The sequence below is a fragment of the Bactrocera neohumeralis genome, chromosome 2, assembly GCF_024586455.1.
Source record: "Bactrocera neohumeralis isolate Rockhampton chromosome 2, APGP_CSIRO_Bneo_wtdbg2-racon-allhic-juicebox.fasta_v2, whole genome shotgun sequence".
NCBI classification, from domain to species: domain Eukaryota; kingdom Metazoa; phylum Arthropoda; class Insecta; order Diptera; family Tephritidae; genus Bactrocera; species Bactrocera neohumeralis.
In genome coordinates this window covers 32,188,017-32,201,540 of record NC_065919.1, presented here as the reverse complement: position 1 = coordinate 32,201,540, position 13,524 = coordinate 32,188,017, and the positions used below count along the sequence as shown (strand labels likewise).

Sequence of the window (13,524 nt, the reverse complement as noted above, 5' to 3'; positions counted from 1 at the left end):
TTTTTTTTGCTTAAATTTTCTTAAAAATTATTTAAGAATATGTCCCAAAGTTATAGATGGGAGTTCGAAATATTATCGAAGCTAGAAGGGAAGTGGCCGAGCGTCTAGTAGATATATGTATGAGCGCTTGGGCAAGAAACGAAAACTTTGAAGCGTGATTTCTCGGTTTCTCATTTTTACGATTATTCTTAATTGGCGGGCAGGATAGAAAAAAAAACTAAACGTCGTATGGAATTAGGGCAAAGTTTACTAGAAGATAAATTCATAAAAAATATGATTCTCTTTGAATTTTTTGTTTCCAATAGAAATTGCGACCTGCATCCTGCCCGCCGTCCTAAAAATGCACATGCGAGATGCATCGGGCAATTGCTTCCCAAAGGCAGAATATCAAAGATTTCGTATCCAAAAAATTTGTGAAAGATGTTCAAATATATAACTATAAAACCTAGAAGTTTGGCTTGAATCAATTATTTCTTTCCCTCTCAAAATAATCCTCGAAAAAATCGATTTTTTGAAGCCTCGAAAGCAGGTTCTCCCCTTAACACTTGCCATTGTCCGCGATCTTCACTGTCCGGCGACACGAGAGAAATGAGATTTTGTGCGCAGACACCGCCATACACGATAAACCGCAAGCGCACACATACCGATCGAACGCACTTGTGTGCTCGTGTATGGGCTCTTTAAGCGAACGCTAACGCCTTGCATTCACTGCTGGTTGATGATATGAGTGTGAGTTGGGTTTGTTTATGAGAGGAATGAGCTGAGTCTACCTGCTAGCGATAAACAACAACTCACAATGTCTTCTCTGTATCTGCATTCACATAATTCCAACTCAGCGTCGGCGATCAACTCGAGTTATGAGATGAATTCATAAATTCTCTGTTGCATTCATAGCGTGAATTAATTCTTGCAACCCTTTATTACATAGCTATATAATTATTCGTCGCTAATTGATAACAAGCGCAATTGTTTGTGATGAACTGGACTAAAGTCGGTATCATCACTGGAAGTATTAATTTGAGCAATGTAAATACCATGCGAACAGAATGTGTAGGTAAGAGTTATCGAATAAGGGGATTACCCAGTTACTACTATTTACATATGTTCATTTCAGCAATGGTGCCAAGTGTGGTAAAATCAAACATAATTACAAAATAGTGATTTTGAAACCGTACTAAATCAAACATTTTTTACAATTTTTTTTTCTAACGTGTAACTTCAAATTCGTGTAAGAAGAAACCGTGTAAAAATAGAGTTGGGTGTATAACAACTGATCATTAATCGCGCCTATCGTTGATCGAGTAGCTGTCTGTACGAAGGGCAAAAACTGGTTTTCCATTCATATTAGTATTTCCATTTTCAAATAAAAATTCTGTGAAATATTTCGTAAAACATTCCCACTCACGAGTTAGACAGCAAAAAGTATCGATTTCTATTAGAAAGGTACAAATCGCGAATAAATTGTGTAAAGAAATTAAAATCATTAATTGCAAATAGCTGTAAAGGTCTTGGACACGGATTCGTCCAAGGGATACTTCGAAGATCTAACCCTGTTTATATCGGTAAATGAAAAATTGTTTTTTTTTTTTACCGCTAGAGTAACTTCTAGCAGCCGAGCTGCTCTATATCGTCCTGGTCCGTGCTGGCATTTAGTCCATACCGGGCTTGGAGGAGTTTTTCTACTGCATATGGATTAAAAGTCTCCATCCAAATTGCACCTCTGTTACGTGCATTACATGCATTGGATGTAGTCATCTTAAGATCTGTCAGGCCTTAAAACGCTTGTCTATTCCGTGTAACATACAGCAACAGTGATAGACTACTTACTGTTAAATTCCTGCCCAAACCAAAAAAAAATCCAATTCAATGGTCGCGTCTCCGCGCACGAGCTACTTTAGCCGACAATTCATATTGCGCCCTTCGACGAGAATTGAGAAATACGTGTTACTTTCCTGACGGCTACACGAAACGCCAAACAATTGTGCACCACTTGCTCTCACCGAGGAGGGGGTTCATCGTGTCATCAAAAGCATCATAAAGGCTTAGATAACTCATGACCTTAATTAAAGTGCGGAGAGAGGACCGACATAGTAGCCTTAAAGCGCCCATACACGAGCACACAAGTGCGTTCGATCGGTATGTGTGCGCTTGCGGTTTATCGTGTATGGGCTTGTTCGCGTACCGATCCATTTTCGCGAAATTGTTTGATTTTTTACGATCGGGTCGCGAACATGTTTATCGTGTATGGCGTTGTCGGCGCACAAAATCTCATTTCTCTCATGTCGCCGAACAGTGAAGATCGCGGAAAATGGCAAGTGTTAAGGGGAGAACCTGCTTTCGAGGCTTCAAAAAATCGATTTTTTTGAGGATTTTTTTGGGAGGGAAAGAAATAATTGATTCAAGCGAAATTTCTAGGCTTTATAGTTATATATTTGAACATCTTTCACAAATTTTTTGGATACGAAATCTTTGATATTCTGCCTTTGGGAAGCAATTGCCCGATGCATCTCGCATGTGCATTTTTAGCAGGCGGGCAGGATGCAGGTCGCAATTTCTATTGGAAACAAAAAATTCAAAGAGAATCATATTTTTTATGAATTTATCTTCTAGTAAACTTTGCCCTAATTCCATACGACGTTTAGTTTTTTTTCTATCCTGCCCGCCAATTAAGAATAATCGTAAAAATGAAAAACCGAGAAATCACTCTTCAAAGTTTTCGCTTTTTGCCTAAGCGCTCATACATATATGTACATAGTGTAAGAAAAAAAAAGTTGGAATAACTTATTAACGAAATACAATGAAATAGATAAAAATGCTACATTAGAAATAAATTCCAAGAAATGTTCCGCTTGCCTGTCGCACATGTTAACTCTGTGAAAAACGAACGCAAAATGGATTTGTGTGTCGTGTATGGGCAAACGAATTCATACCGATCGAACGCACTTGTGTGCTCGTGTATGGGCACTATTAGTAGGCTACTTCATAGTTGACCTTGTCAAAAGCTTTTGACACTGTCAATCACATAACGCTACTAGGAAGTAATGAAAAGGCCAAAATCCTGAAAAAATTCCTTCAGGGTTGAAAAGAAGAAATATGAAATACCTGAGCGATTGTAAATCATCCGTACTATTTTGACTTCAAAATGCTAAGGGAAGAAGAATTAAGGAGAGATTCCGTAGGGTGATGCCCTCTCTCCGCTACTGTTTAATTTCTATATAACGAAACTTCCTTCTACATCATAGGGTGGATTTCCGTTACTTCGTACGCTAATGATTTGATGATTTTACGACATTGACGTCGGGCACTGGAATCGATGCCATGGGCAAGTTGTCTAAAACTCACCCCTACTAAATTCTTAGCGAATTTATTCACCAACGAGAAGAAGGAATATAGTATAGACCTCAACACTTTTTTTGATGAAGTTAAAATTCCGAAAGTGCACAATGTAAAAATTTTGGTCTTTATGTTGGCTGTCATCGAAGTTATATAACGAAAGGATCAGAAATCGTGCTGTTTTCACGGAAATGGCCCGTAAGGAGAAGGGTGTAAGATGAGACGGCTCCTCTTAATGCAGACGACTGCAGGGATAATTTCTGTGAAAACATATCACAGAAACTGCTTGGTGAGGAGCGTATTATGTCCCTTAACCCAAAATATGCAGACCTAACTACGCAGTTGATTGACGGATTACATCTGGAGGTATACGAGTGCATTTTTCTAGTAGGTATGCGTTTCAACACATCCAGGTGACCATATCGTTGCCATGTAGTTTATGACCGACTGGTCGATTGTCTTCTAAGTCGCCAACGTTTCTTTCTCTTTTCTTCAGGTGCTGCCTGCTATCGACTATAGGATTTTATTGTGTCTATGTACTTTCGAAATAATCGCGGTCGTCTGCAGATTGAAAGAGTACAGTCGTGTTTTAACATTTAAAATCTTAGAGTTGTTAGTTAGTTTATGATCTTCAGACCAGGAAGGAACGCAGATAGTTCGATGTCTTCAAGTAGAGTTGTGTCGTTGTCAAACACTTTAGACAAGTCCAACATTTCTAGGATCGTCCTCTCATAGGGTGTTTTTTGAAGTAGGCGACGAACTATGTTGATGGTATGGTTAAAGACAGGTTTAGGATCTTGGTTAGATATTTTACTTCCATCTAAATTACACCTTACTGATGACACTGTGGACCTCCTAATCGTTGAAAGTAAGTATCGCGCAGTCTTTCGGAATTTTACCGAGCCGCCGAGTAACACGGCTTCTAGCCTAATCGGTTGCAGTGTAAACTGCCGGCTACTGTCTGTTCGGATTGAACAATACTTTGAGAGAAATCCAGAGTTTACTCACACCGGTGAGGAGGTTACAAGTTCTTCTCATTCCGCTTATGCTGATTAACAATTGGTGATTCTACGAATTGAGATTCCTTGAGCGATGATAATTTCTAAAACTACTGCTTCGGCTGAAAAATTGGGACGGAGGCTAGTGATTCTTCCAGCCAAGATAAAGCAAATGGTAACAGCAGAATTAGAAGGTGTTCTCGGCAAATTCTGTCAAGCCAACAGTCAGCTTTGTTAATGTTAACAAAGGTGCAGTTTTCTATAGAAATAAAGTCTGTAGGTCTGGAGATAGTTATGGCAGATGATCTGATGCGAGGCTAATATAAGCCGCTATCTTACAGGATGTTGTTGTTGTATTTCAAGAATTCTGCAATGTTGATAGTCCTTGGCCGCATAAAAATCCAGGTTCGTTCCGGTTACGTAGACCCGATCGTCGTGGGAACGGTATCCTCTATTCAATATCATGATGTATCTTGATGTCCTTCCTTAGGAAACGTGCATGCCTTTTGTTGAAGAATATAAATTTTTTAATTTTTACGCTTCCTCTCTCTCAAAGCTCAGTTCCTAGGGTGTAATCGCAAGCAGTATTCGAAATTATTTTGATTTAAAATATCGCTTTAAATAGCTGTCCATGACATTCGATCAACTTTTATAAATGTATGTATATATGTTATAGACTTTATTAACTTATGTAAATTTTTATAGATGTGAAAATAAGTAAACAATTAATTACGTTAGTCTTTTACGCTTTAATAAATTAAAATCGCCATAAGTCGTATAGCTATCTGTAAGGAATGGTATATAAAATGCTCTGAAGAGTTTATGAGAACTTTCTTGTATAAGAAAAGGTAGAGTTTTGTATGTCGTCCACTCTTTGAAAAGTTTAGAGTAATTAGGTTCCAGGTCTGTATATTTTCCTTCATCAAAATAGACTAGAAAGTCGCAATTATTGTAATTAAAATAAGATCTTTCGTCTTCCTTATTCTTGTCATTAAAATATGGATGTAATACATGTGTAGCATTTTCACCATCAGCATAGTAAAATGGTAGCATGCCTCGAAACTCTGATTTTAAAAAGCGTAAACGGAAATTATTCGGTGGCAGAAAGAAACTTCCGGGATAACGATGCCAGTCTTTTCCAATGCAAACATTATATATTTTATCACTTCGATATTCCTGTGAAGTCGCAAACTGATTTAATTCCATAAAGATGTCCATCGGTGCATGATAGTTTCTATATAAAGAAAAAACTCTCGACAAACCCAATATCGTACTTAAAAGCATTACAGAAATAGCTATAAACATAGTGTGATCCAAATAATGGGAACCCACCGCTATTTTACTGTTTAATATTAAATATTTTATCCGATAAAAAAGACGTTGAAACACATCCACAGTAATTGCGCCGCATAATGTGATCATGGGATAAATTGGAAAAAGGAAACGTTCTTCTTTGTGGGGTTGTGGAAAAAACACCAAGAGCCATAGATAAAGTGGTGCCAATGACAAATATCGTGGGAAATTAAGTGTTGATTTGTGCTTTGCTGGCACCACAAAGTGATCAATTACCAGTGCTATCGGAGTAACAAGGCAAAAAAGCTGAAATAGTTATTTTATATTACATAATATACTTGGAGTTAGCTTTTCACACCACTTACCCAGACGATGTTAAAGTTCAAAAATCCGTTAATTAAATAATATTTTAATGGTTCAGTGCCAAAAATGTTCGGTCCATGGCTGGTGAAAACGTTATAAATCACAAGATTTATAGGAGCTATAACTAATTTCCTGTAATAGGTGCTGTCAATAATAACCATCGGTATACCGATGGTAATTGCACTAATGACCGTCCATGTTAAAAATGTTTTCCACAATTGTTTCCTCCAAAGTATATCCGCAGCTATAGGTAGTCCTATCAAACCTCCAAAAGGCCAACCAAGAAGTGTAGAAATGGCAATGAAAAATATTGCAAGGCTATAGTTCAGTTGCCACCAAGCGGCAAGAGCTGCACAACCAAAGTACATTGAGAAGGAAGATGGGAGCAATGCGGTGCTAGATACAAACATGCCCACACTAAAAAGTTGAAATATCAGCCATAATCGTCCTATATGTATACCGAATTCTTGACAAATAGACCTAAATTCATTGAAGTTTTACAATTTTCAACGGTTACATTTCTGCGTAAAAACAAATTAATCTTACTTGTACATGAAACGTTCCATAACAGCGCACCCAAATCCTAACATACATCGTATCATATAAAAGATAAGTATGGGACTTGGATTAAATAATTTGTGATATATCCAGCCTGGTACTCCTTGTACTAGTAGATACGTATAAGAACGTAAAGCAAACTCAGGACTATATTCCCATGTTTGCAATCCATGTCCCTTAATGATGTAATGTAGTGGTTCCCAATAATTAAACGTCTCATCGCAATCAGCTATATATGCCCAAATAGCACTGCATAATCTTGCGCTAATTAACGTCTTAAAAGCTGTTTCAACGCTCGGTATCATAGAAGTCTTTGCATCTGCAATCACAGGAGTTCCTATTTTAAACCCATTGGCACTGTAAGTAAGTCATATATATAAAGCTATCTGTTTTCAAAAACTGATATACCTTTTTTTAGTTTCTTTTCTCTGGTTGTTGTGAAGTTTTTTAGGTGGCTTTTTTGTAAGAACAACTCCATTATCGGATTTATTTGCGTTATATCGCAGCCGTGCAGCCGGTGGGGCCATGACTAGTTAATACGATATAAAATTCATCTGACAAAATAACAGGGTGTATTTTTAATAAACTAACATATCTGTTTTTCTGTCCGAAAGAAGAAGGGGTAGTACTCGTACAGCTATAGTGTTCATTATTGAATTCTTAATAGTATTTTATAATATATTCATAAGGAGTAAATAGATGTTATTCTCTCTTCAATATGTTTTGTTCAAAGTAAAGAAATTCTAAACAATTGTGTTACCAGTTAAGTTGTTCAGTCAGTATAAAAAAATTACATAAATAAAACTTGGTAAGTAGTTAGGTTAGAATGCAATTATATTTAAAAAACAATATGAAATATTCTGCAAACAATATTTGTATCCAATACTTGGTTATATAAGGTTTCCATGAATTATAAATTATTCAAAAGATTGAACAAACTAACCTCGAATCTATTGCAACATTTTGTATGCTGTCTAACCGGGGCATAAGAAAATAGGACCATTTTAAATGTTTGTGTATGCAAACCTGCAAAAACCAGCTGATATATTTAGTTTCGTACACAATTTTTGTTTCACTTATAAATCACATTAAGCGATACCAAAGTAAAGTTATTAACTTATAGAAAAATAATTATATCTATATTAGTTTAATAGAAATTTATTGCATCAAAATAGTGATTTTAAATAATATAGCACATAAGTAAATTTCAATAAAATGTCCAAAGACGACAGGGAATTGGATTTGTCAAATGCAGGTCGTGGTGTATGGTTGGTTAAAGTACCGAAATACATAGCACAGAAGTGGTCAAAAGCTCCATCAAATATGGATGTTGGGAAATTACGAATTACTAAAACCCCAGGACAAAAGGCTCAAGTGTCTTTATCATTAACACAAGCAGTTGTAAATCTGGATCCAGAGGAAAAAATTCCTACAGAACATATATTAGATGTTTCGGTTGTAACCAAACAAACTTTAGGGGTATTTTCCCATGTTATGCCACCTGAATCAAATAATGTAAATAATGGAAAGGATAAAGAGGCGCAATCTGCTACTGAATCGGAAAAACTGTACATGGAAGGGCGTATTGTGCAGAAGTTGGAATGCCGCCCAATTGCAGATAATTGTTATATGCAATTAAAACTTGAATCTATACGGAAAGCATCGGTACCTCAGCGCAAGGTTCAGCCAATAGATAAAATAGTGCAGAACTTCAAACCAGTTAAAGACCATGCTCATAATGTACGCAATCTGATGATAGATATATTAAGCAAAATTATAATGAGTATATAAGTTAAAAATATATATCTTATATTACAGATCGAGTATCGTGAGAGAAAGAAGGCGGAAGGTAAAAAAGCTCGCGATGATAAAAATTCAGTCATGGATATGCTTTTTAATGCTTTTGAAAAACATCAATACTATAATATTAAAGATTTGGTAAAGATTACAAAACAGCCTATCGGTTACCTTAAAGAAATCCTTAAAGAGGTGTGTGATTACAATATGAAAAACCCACATAAAAATATGTGGGAATTGAAGAAAGAATACCGCCACTATAAGACTGAAGATAAAAAGGATGATGAAAAGTCTCCAACTGACAGTGATTCGGAGTAGATAAAAATATATTATTTTAAAGTCAAAAAATTTAATTGATATTTTTTAATAAAAAGAGATTTTCCATATATGTAAACATCACTATCAATTGTGTTGTGTTAATTTGATAACAATATATCAAATTTGATAAGAATAACGGCGAAATGTGCGCCATGAACGATTTGAATTTATTAATGTGAATGTTAATTTACAGCTCCATAGCGTGCATTTTACTCCTTTAACTGAAATGCAGAAAAGCTAAGTGGAAATTCGACGTATATAGTGAAAACTTTGTTAAATGAGGGATAAATCGTAAAAAGCCGTTCACCTAAGAGTAGAGTCTACGTACACGGTGGGACTCGGATTTTTAATCGACCAAGCACAGCTCAACAGAGTTTCTCAAAATTATGAATTCAGAGAACGTTTCTTGTCGCACAACACAGCAATAACCGCAAAGAAATTAAATATGTATATCGGAAATATAATATTTATTTCAATTTTGTTATGGGGAGAAATTACTTAGATGGTATGATCTCATTATGACCAGGTCGGCAGATCGACTCGGTACAACCCAGTTGAGTTTATTACGAACCCGAGTCAACAACAAGCAAAGCTTAGGTAGGACCATACAACTGTAATATTCTTGTAACTTATTTAGGCACAACAGACTCGGGTGAAAGTATGCTCCTGCGGTCACCAATATCAACACCCTCGCTGGCGTTTCCAGACCTATATTGTGTATATTGAGGTTACGTAACCGGAGCGAATAGACGGCACTCCTCAAAACTATTTGAAGGACAATTTTATATATGTTGTCAACAAAAATTTGAATTTTAAACTAATCTAGTAATAATTTAATATATAAAAATTAATTAAGCCAAAGGCCTTATCAGCCAGTGCTTTACATACATATATATGTATGTATAAGTGGAATAATTATTTATATTTATTTCTCTCTAAATAAACAATCTCATCTAAGTATATAACGTTATAAGTGAAGAAATTTTATACCATAATAAAAAGGAAGAAATGTACAGTGCTCATGGTAGCGTAACGAATTTAATTTCCCCTTTTTAGAACATTAATGGATAGACTGAATGCGTCCAAGAATCCTTAACGGATAATGTTGAGACAACATAAAATAAAACGCTTCTTTTTGTCAGAGACTATTTTCTACTTTATCTTGCATCATGTTTTAATTAACTCAATAGCACTACTTTATAACTGTTTGTGTATATCAAAAACTTATTGTAGTTTCTACGTATTATATGTATATATGTATATCTACAAAGTGTATACCATATATATACATATATGATTTCACAAGTATGCTAAACAATATTTGTAAGATTTTATTCTAGAGCCCATCTGTTATTAAAATTATACAGTTATTAGATTGAAGTGCAATTTTTTTTAATACATATAATATAATCAATATTTAGTTGGTCAGCTTTTATAAAAATATCCTGCCTTATTACTAACCCTACCTCCCTCAATTTTATTTGAGGATTCAGGTACAATGTTTTTAATTGCATTTATCGAATTTAATATATTGCCAAAAATATATAATACAAAATAATTGAGTGAAATATGAAAACAAAAAAAGGGTTTGAAGATTATTTTTTGAAACAAATTATATAAAAAAAGTAAGGTTGCTGCAAGTTCAGATATTTTGCATTAGTAAAAATATACCTTTCATACAGAAAAATATGTTTTTAACATTTTAAATGTCATACTTATTTGTTACACTTATATACAATATACTATATGTTAAACTCAAATTTATTGCACATTTGTACTACAGAATGTAGAGTACAATTGTTTATAACTAAAGTAAGAACTATTTTTGTTGAAAAGAAAATATTTTGTTATTGCGTTTTTAAGAACCAAATACTTTAGGATATTCGAATTAATCAATGGAACAGTAACACTAGCGCTACACAGTAGCCAGTAAAGGTGAATCAGACTTATTCAGGTGTCATGAAGAACACTCTTCTGCTGAGAAGATACCGGAATCATAATCATCATTAATATTTGGCTGTTTCTCAATTTGTTTCAAGGGTCGGACAACATTTAAGTCAACTTCCACCATATCATTGCTAACTGTGCCATTTTCATTCATCCTTGCATTACATTGGCCTCCAGATATAACAACAAATGGTTGTTTTAAATTATGGCTCGATATGTTACTCTTACTCGATTTTTTTGAGTAAATTATTCCAATATTATCTTCAATGGCTACAGTATGACGCTTTGTGTTTAACAAATTCAAATTTATATCGCTCCATGCTGAAGGCTTTTCAGAACATTTTTCGAACACATCGATTTTTATGTTATTTTGATTTGCCTGTAATATAATATAGAGAAAGAACAATATTAAAAAAATTAAAAATAGATATTAGGAGATATACAAATTTAGCAATTTTAAATTATGTTGAATAAATATAGCATAAAAAACTGTCTTGTTTGTTGAAATATCTCTGGTGTGGGTGTAAAATAATTATTGTTAAAAACTCAAAAAAACATGCTTAATAATTCTTAATATACATTTTTATTTTATTTGGACAGGTGAATTCAGATGCATTGCTTTTTATAATCTTGCTTCAGAGTATAATAGTTTTGTTCATCTAAGGGTTGTATATATCACCTAAAACTAAGCGAAATAGATATAGGGTTATATATACATATGTATATAAATGATCAGGATGACGAGAAATGTTGAAATCTGGGTGACTGTCTGTCTATCCGGCCGTGCAAGCTGGAGTTTGTAGATGGGCGTAATTGGACCACTGCCACGCCCACAAAACGCCATTAAGCGAAAACCTATAAAGTGACATAACTAAGCACCAAATTCAGATATAGAACCGTAATTTGGCACAGGGGATCGCAGTAGCAAGGGGAACCTGTGGGCAAAAAATTTTGAAAAGTCGCGCCAACCTCTAATAAGTTTACTGAAACCTAAAATACTAAAGATACAACAACCCAAATTTGTTCGGCGCAAATATTATAAGAACCTCTAGCGACAGTATAAAAATGGATGAAATCGGAAGATAACCCAGCTTACTCCCCATATATCGGTACTGTTCAAATCTACTAAAAGCGCAGTAAATGAATAACTAATTACGCCAGAGACATTAAACTTTATCTCCGATATGGCATAAGAGGGCTTTATGGTTTTTGGTAAAGTCACATATCTCGGGACCCGACCGACCGATTTTGCAAGTTCCCATATAACATATTAAATTCCATTTGATTCTTTCACTTTCCAGTACATAAACCAAGAAATAATTAATATAACGGAATACAATTTTGCACTAATAATTCATTTAAAGAACGCCACCTTATGGTCAAAAATTGGTCAACCCAATATCGTTCAATGTGTCACATATACAATATAAATTCAAGAGAATCCTTTCATGACAATAGTTATTCTGTGTATCAAAAATGGGTTAAATCGGATTAATAATTTCCTGAGCCCACATATACCTAATATAAAGATTTTCGATCGGTCAAAATGTGTGTTATCTCAATGAAAATTACAGAACATGTTTTGCTATGAGCAGTGCACCTTTGTGCTTAAAATAGATACAGCCTCATATAACTATTACTCGAATTTTCGAACATCCGGCTAACTTTGCTCCATATGTTTGGTGATTGTATGAGATGTACCTTAATGAAACCAAGGGAACATTTTTTTAGTTTGTGGCATGATATAAGTTAATAGATAAAATCGAGTCGACACTACCCCAACTCCCATATACTACGTATAATGATTTTCGTTTTTCTAACAAATTTTATGCCGAATTTGTTGGTCAGTGTATAAGTTACATATATAGTAAAATGAGTCGAATAAATGTCCCGTCGTATTGACTAAGGACAATGCACAAATCCCGAATAAATTTAACACAAACACTGAAATGCGAGTGCACGTCTTTATTTTTGTGGATTCGGCTTAAGGCTACTTTTTGATTGACAATAGAATCTTAACTATACTGGCTATTCGTTATTTGATTATGTTAAGTGAGCGAGATCGCCTAAATGGGATCGCCCAAAATCGCTTATTGTTACTTTTGATTTATAATTAAGCTTGAGCTGCTGGACCTTGGAAAGCGATGCGCAGTTTAATCCTGTGTTTGTTTATTTAAAAGTGGCTGTGCCACAGTAATTGGATTCACTTAAGTGGACTGTGAAGTGAATACGTTTTATATCAAAAAAGTTTACATACACTAATGATTACACTAGCTTACAGTACATTTGTTACTGAAGAAATTTTAGCTGTTGCTGACTACATATAATATGCTATTTCCAAAAATATAATTTAAATATTTTTATCAGCTCTAGTTTCAGAGTTTTAGCTATGTAGATATTACACAGAAAAAAACATGTATTTATTAAGAAAAATAATTAATCATTAAGTTCTAAAAAACTTCGTTTTAAATCTCTTCTCCGATGTGTAGACTTTGGAAAATGACGTATTAGAGACCAACAATAGTCAGACATCGTATTTGTATCCTAGAAACCCTGATAGCGCTCTTCCATGACGCGTAAGTCTTGATGCATACGCTCTCCCTGCTCTTCGCTCATATCTGCTAAATCTTCCGGAAACCTCTCTAGGTGACTATGGAGGAGGAAGTGGAGTTTTATACTCATATTGCATCCCATATTTTTTAATTGTAGCACAAGGTCTTCTACAAGTTCAATATAATTTTCAGATTTTTTATTTCCGAGAAAATTGTGCATCACAGATACGAATGCTGTCCAAGCCTTTAGTTCTGACTCAGTCATAGAATTTCTAAATTGAGTATCTTTCGTAAGTTGCCTAATTTGGGGGCCATCAAAGATTCCGGCTTTAATCTTTTCCACAGTGAGCTGAAAAAATTTTTGG

At 34.7% G+C, this 13,524-nt stretch overlaps 3 protein-coding genes and 2 long non-coding RNA genes across 9 annotated transcripts in view; 3 read left to right on the top strand and 2 right to left on the bottom strand.

Moving 5' to 3' along the window:
* The first annotated feature begins 681 nt into the window (after positions 1-681).
* LOC126764598 (uncharacterized) lies at positions 682-1,281 on the top strand. Its single transcript, XR_007668090.1, has 2 exons — positions 682-1,054; positions 1,115-1,281. It is a non-coding gene; the product is annotated as an uncharacterized LOC126764598 (long non-coding RNA).
* Positions 1,282-1,609: 328 nt separating this feature from the next.
* Positions 1,610-5,103, top strand: LOC126764481 (uncharacterized). The gene is made up of 2 exons (XR_007668010.1): positions 1,610-3,724; positions 3,830-5,103. It is a non-coding gene; the product is annotated as an uncharacterized LOC126764481 (long non-coding RNA).
* On the bottom strand, positions 4,988-7,097 carry LOC126763699 (alpha-1,2-mannosyltransferase ALG9). 4 transcript variants are annotated; one of them, XM_050481452.1, is made up of 5 exons: positions 6,954-7,097; positions 6,534-6,902; positions 6,400-6,467; positions 5,990-6,336; positions 4,988-5,930 (listed from the first exon to the last, which is right to left on the bottom strand). In XM_050481452.1, exons 1-5 carry the CDS (start codon positions 7,070-7,072, stop codon positions 5,061-5,063), a joined length of 1,773 nt encoding a protein of 590 aa, XP_050337409.1. In that variant the 5' UTR covers positions 7,073-7,097; the 3' UTR covers positions 4,988-5,060. The 4 variants fall into 4 exon arrangements, with proteins under 4 accessions (XP_050337409.1, XP_050337401.1, XP_050337417.1 ...); XM_050481444.1 differs by having other exon boundaries at positions 5,990-6,467; XM_050481460.1 differs by having other exon boundaries at positions 5,990-6,467; positions 6,534-6,882; positions 6,954-7,096.
* A 494-nt stretch (positions 7,098-7,591) lies between these two features.
* LOC126764120 (general transcription factor IIF subunit 2) lies at positions 7,592-8,744 on the top strand. The gene is made up of 2 exons (XM_050481922.1): positions 7,592-8,285; positions 8,364-8,744. The coding sequence occupies exons 1-2, from the start codon at positions 7,761-7,763 to the stop codon at positions 8,658-8,660; spliced, it is 822 nt and encodes a 273-aa protein (XP_050337879.1). The 5' UTR covers positions 7,592-7,760; the 3' UTR covers positions 8,661-8,744.
* Positions 8,745-10,027: 1,283 nt separating this feature from the next.
* LOC126763362 (uncharacterized) overlaps positions 10,028-13,524 on the bottom strand; it is a 31,962-nt gene continuing 28,465 nt past the window's right edge. For both annotated transcript variants that reach the window (XM_050480795.1, XM_050480806.1), the window contains exon 9: positions 10,028-10,986. In XM_050480795.1, coding sequence (XP_050336752.1) covers positions 10,618-10,986 — 369 coding nt within the window. In that variant the 3' untranslated portion in view covers positions 10,028-10,617. The remainder of the gene's footprint in view (positions 10,987-13,524) is intronic.